This window comes from Saccostrea cucullata, unplaced genomic scaffold (assembly GCF_032062105.1).
Source record: "Saccostrea cucullata isolate Sc308-1 unplaced genomic scaffold, CSIRO_AGI_Scuc_v1 ctg23117, whole genome shotgun sequence".
NCBI classification, from domain to species: domain Eukaryota; kingdom Metazoa; phylum Mollusca; class Bivalvia; order Ostreida; family Ostreidae; genus Saccostrea; species Saccostrea cuccullata.
Window position 1 is genome coordinate 1 of NW_026932822.1, and position 5,414 is coordinate 5,414.

The 5,414-nt window shown below is 32.5% G+C and overlaps 1 protein-coding gene across 1 annotated transcript; it reads left to right on the forward strand.

Annotated features, from left to right (window-relative positions):
• Positions 1 to 349: 349 nt before the first annotated feature.
• LOC134236297 (short-chain collagen C4-like) lies at positions 350 to 5,356 on the forward strand (the record flags this gene model as incomplete). The annotated part of the gene is made up of 2 exons (XM_062718475.1): positions 350 to 433; positions 4,437 to 5,356. Coding segments are annotated over 2 exons (578 nt in total), but the record flags the coding sequence as incomplete, so codon positions are not given.
• Between the last annotated feature and the right edge of the window lie 58 nt (positions 5,357 to 5,414).

The following is a 5,414-nucleotide window of genomic DNA, read 5'->3' on the forward strand; positions in this document are numbered from 1 at the left end:
GTTTTTCTACAAAAAATGGTGTGTACAAACACTTGCAGCATCCACCAGCGATAACAATCACGTGATATCTCCGACGTTAGCTCACGACTAATCAACGCAAAGTCCCAAAACCTGAGACTATGCATTACATAACGTCCTAGCTCTGAAACCTGATATATACATGAAATATACTACAATCACTACATTCTAACCACAGAAAATGGTAAATTACATATGTATGCATAAAACATATTATTTTCAATAATATTACAATATTTATTTCTATGATTGTGAACCTTTTAAAGTAAATTATCTCATCAAAGGTATTGGTTGTATTAATTTCCAAATATTAATTCTGTTTTACTTACAGCTGAAACAAAAAGTGCTGGTGCAGTTTATACACGGTGGGGAAGATATGAATGTCCACAGAACGATACGGAACTTGTTTATAAAGGTATTGCGAAGCATTTTCAAAATCTTTTCACATCAATGAAATGATATAAAGAAAATATATTCAACTTATTTCACAAAATAGAATGCTGTCGATGGAAAAACTGAATTATATATAGTTTTTATACAATTTGATCATTAGTTGACCCTTATCGTATTCTGTATACAGGAGAATTTTCGCCCCCGTTTTATATTCGCCCTATTCACCCTACTCTCAGGATGGCGAAAATAAAACGAGGCGAATGTAAGAAACACGGTTTGTTTTAAGCCATAATTTCCATATAAAGTAGTTGATAATATAGTGTGTATTGATTAAATCTTCAGTGAGCACTGAAGGGTATAACAAAACAGTTATAGACTGCGGCCTCGGGCAACATTTTCACCTTCATGTCCAACAAATCATATTTTGCCCCTCATACCCTGTCAATAACTGTATAATGATTTCTTAAAAGGAATTGATATTGGGCGAATTTTAAACGCGGGGCAAAATATTTTCTAAGTTTGAAAGGGCGAAAATAACCCTGTATACAGTATATTCAGCAAAACATCCAAACATGGAACAATTCTGGCAGACTCTGCCAATATCACTTGGATATCAAGCCGACAATAGAATATAAATAATTATTAACTGATAAATATCGTTCATATGTCTAAATATCTAATTGAAGGCTACAGCAAGTGTCTTTCACTTCTAATGTAGGAGTTTTTTTTAATTAATTCTGCATCATATGCGTACAAAAACAGGTCAGATAAATGAATGAAGGAGCACAATTAGTGCTCATCGGAACACTTGGTCTCCAAAGATTAGTTGAATGAGGTACTCCAGAATCCTTGTAAGAGCGTACAATCAGAAAGGTTTTTAACGAAGTAATTTTGCTGATGACTTAAATAGAAGAAGCAGATGTCTATGATATCAAGATTAGACTAATATTTTAAAAACTAGATTAATAAATTTTGTATTCATTGATCTTAAGGGAGTTGACATATAGGCAATGATTATTAATAAGTTTAATTATTAATAAGTTTAAATAAAGAATATTCACCTGAAGAAAATGAAAAGTACAAATTAGAAAATTTTAATCTAGAACCCCATCCCATAGATTATGAGTTCACTCAAAATGAAGTTAAAATAAATATACTGAAATTAAAAAAAAGATAAAAGTCCAGGTCCAGACCTGATTTGGAATGAATTAATAAAAGCAGGAAGTTATGTACTTTTGCCTGTTCTCAGAAAATTGTTCAATATAATTCTTAAAAACGGGACCATGCCAAAAGATTGGACCCTTTCACTTATAACATCACTTTACAAAAATGGTGATCCAAATGATACAAATAACTACAGAGGCCTTAGTGTTACAAGTTGCCTTGGAAAACTTTTTACTGGAATTTTACAACAACGCTTAAATTATTATCTTGAATCTAATAATCTTCTTAGCCAATATCAGACAGGTTTTAGAAAAAAACCCCATAGAACTACGGATAATATCTATGTTTTAAGAACACAAATTAACAAATATGTATTTCAAAAGAAAAAGAAATTATTTGCCTGTTTTGTAGACTTTTCCAAAGCCTTTGACACTGTGTGGAGATCTGCACTTTATATAAGATTAATGAAAAAGGCATTGGTGGTAATTTTTTGAAACTCCTGTACAATACGTATACAAATACCTATTACTCCTGTAAGAAAGACAATCAATTGAGTGAAGAATTTTTTAGAGGAGAGGAGTGAAACAAGATGATAATCTGAGTCCAACGCTTTTTAATATTTTTATTGATGATTTTGTAAAATATTTAAATACGACAGCCACAGATCCAACATATTTAGAGTTAATGCCTATTAACCACATGTTTTTTGCTGATGATCTTATTCTTGTATCTGAGACACCTAGTGGTTTACAGAAACGTATAGATATTTTAGGTAAATATTGTCATGATTGGAAATTGTGAGTGAACATGGAAAAAACAAATAACAGTACGACATTTAACTCTGGACACGACATAGTCCAGACTTTTTACTACCATTTCTAATTATGATAACCAAAACATTTTTACATCACTTGGTGGGATTTCTTAGCAGTATTCCAGGGTCTTATGTTGGACTCAAGAACATCTCCACTTATAAAGATATGAAGTCATAAAACTCAGAATCCCATGGGAGAATGGTGGGATTTTCAGTCCCACCAACTATCCCACCATTCTCCCAAGGGAGAAAAAATGTCAGATGGGATATTTTCTCCTAGGGGATTTTTTCTCCTATGAATTTGTTCAAACGGGATAAATCCAACGGATATTGACAATGAATTATTTTCCCAATACGTTATGAAACATGGAATATATTCTATATATTATGATGAGAAATTTGTCATTTTCATAATGTTTGGGATATATTCCATGTTTCACAATGTATGGGAGAAATTCATTGAATGTCAATATCCGTGGGATTTATCCCATTTGAACAAATTCATGGGAGAAAAAATCCCCTAGGAGAAAATATCCCATCTGACATTTTTTCTCCCTTGGGAGAATGGTGGGATAGTTGGTGGGACTGAAAATCCCACCATTCTCCCATGGGATTCTGAGTTTTAGGACTTCATATCTTGAGTAGTAGAGATGTTCTTGAGTATAACATAAGACCCTGGAATACTGCTAAGAAATCCCACCAAGTGATATAAAAACATTTTGGTTATCATAATTAGAAATAGTAGTAAAAAGTCTGGACTATGTCGTGTCCAGAGTTAAATGTCATACTGTTAAATATGATTTTTTCTCAAAGCACAAATTGTGAAAATGAGTATTGGTTTTACTATAATCATAGCCATATAGAAATAACAAATCAGCATAAATATTTGGGACTAGTGTTTAAATCTGATGGAAAAATGAAATTCTCAGCAGAACAACTGTCAGAAAGAGCTAGAAAAGCTTATTATGCTATAAAAACCAATTTTCCAGCTAATACAATTTTTTTCTGTAAAGACAATGCTTAAACTTTATAGATCTATGATTATACTCCAAGCTTAACTTATGGTTCTGAAATCTGGATAGCAGACTACAAATGTGATTTATTATCCTCAGATCATTTTCCATTTGAAAAAATACAACACCAGATTTTTAAAGACATTTAAGGTGTTCATAGAAAATCATCTAATATTGCTGTTCTATATGAGTTGGGACAGTTCCCACTATTTTATTTGTGTTATGAAAATATGTATAAATTTTATTTAAGACTGAAAAAACTTAGAGAGAGAAAATGATTATAATGACCAATTAGTGGTGTCTGCATTTAAGGAAGATAAAACACTGGGATCTAGAATATCTTGGCAAAGAAAGCTTTATACTCTACAACAGAAATTGTCTTTATTCTCATTGGACATATCACATAAAACTTTAAAATATAAATTAGAGGAACATTATAGAAACAAGATCAGTGAACAATTAAAGAACATTTCTAAATCAAATTCTGGGAAATTAACTTTTTATAGTAATATAATGATTTAAATGAATATAAATTACAAAACTGTCTAGAATTACCATTGAAGAAATCTGAAAGGACAATCCTAACAAAACTAAGAATTAGTGCTCATACCCTACATATTGAAATGGGGGGATACTCAAGGCCACCTATTCCTAGAGAAAAACGTGTATGTCATTTTTGTAAATTTTTATTGAAAATTAAAACCATTTTGTACTTTATTGTCCTATTTATGATCAATGTAGATTACAATATTACGATATATTCAATGCACAATGTTACATGAAGGAAAACCCTATTATTGACATTATCAATCCTACAAGTATTAGAACTGCTCGGAGAGTTTGTAACTTTTTGAAAAAGTGCTTTGATATTAGGAAAGAAAACCTTCAACAAACCTGATATGCTTTCATTGATATTTTATTTCATGTATGTTAATTGTTGCATTCATGACTATATATGCCAATGTATGATGGTGTTGTCAATAAATGAACTGAATTGAATAAGTTTAATGCCTAAACCTTTTCGTTATATGTAGGTTTTACAGGGAGTAGTTATTACACACATACGGGTGGCTCGGTCAACTACATCTGTTTGCCTTACGATCCTTTATGGGGCAAGTATAATGACGTCATAAAGAACGACAATCAGAATTTACATGGTGTAGAGTATGCCGCAAATAGTATAAACATTAATGGAACGCCATTTGACAGCAAACTTCGAGGACATGGCGTCCCTTGCGCTGTTTGTCGGAGCACCAAGCGAAGCTCGGTTTTAAGAATTCCAGGCAGGAATAAATGTTTTAAAGACTGGCATCTAGAGTACGCTGGCTATCTAATGGCTGACAAATTCACTCATGCGTCAGCGACGGAGTACGCATGCGTCGATGAACAACCAGAGAAGTCCAAGACGGGTCCTGTTTCGAAGGGAGGTAAATACTTCTCTCCGGTAGAAGCATATTGTGGGGATTCGCTTCAATGTCCGCCATACGTACATGGAAGAGAAATTACCTGTGCCATATGCACAAAGTAAGGAGGAAACTCAATCAGTGAAGTTTCTGATAATGGTTCCAGTTTGCTTCGATGTACAATTCAAATTTTTAATATTTTGTTTTCATTTTAATATACTTCTTTCAATGTTGGTTTCATAAATACAGTACTTCCTGGATAATTGGTCTTTATTAATATTATTTACATACTGAGAAAAAGAAAACTAATTTCAATAAACAAAGTAATAAAATCAAGATGTATTTCCGAAACACTGCGTGATACCCCCGTATGGCAACGTAGAAAGATTAAACTTTTCTGTAATGCAAATTAAATATTTTGGCTCCCACAGTATAAAGCCTTCTCACAAGAAATACAGTTGTGAAATATTAAAGTCCTAGCGCCACCTGTTCAAAAGTTAAGACCAAGGATTAGTTTTGGAAAGGTAGGTTAAACTCCAGGGTCAAGGTCAGAGAGTCGAAGTTGTTGATTTCTATAGAAATGTTTTGACAAACATATTATATATGTGA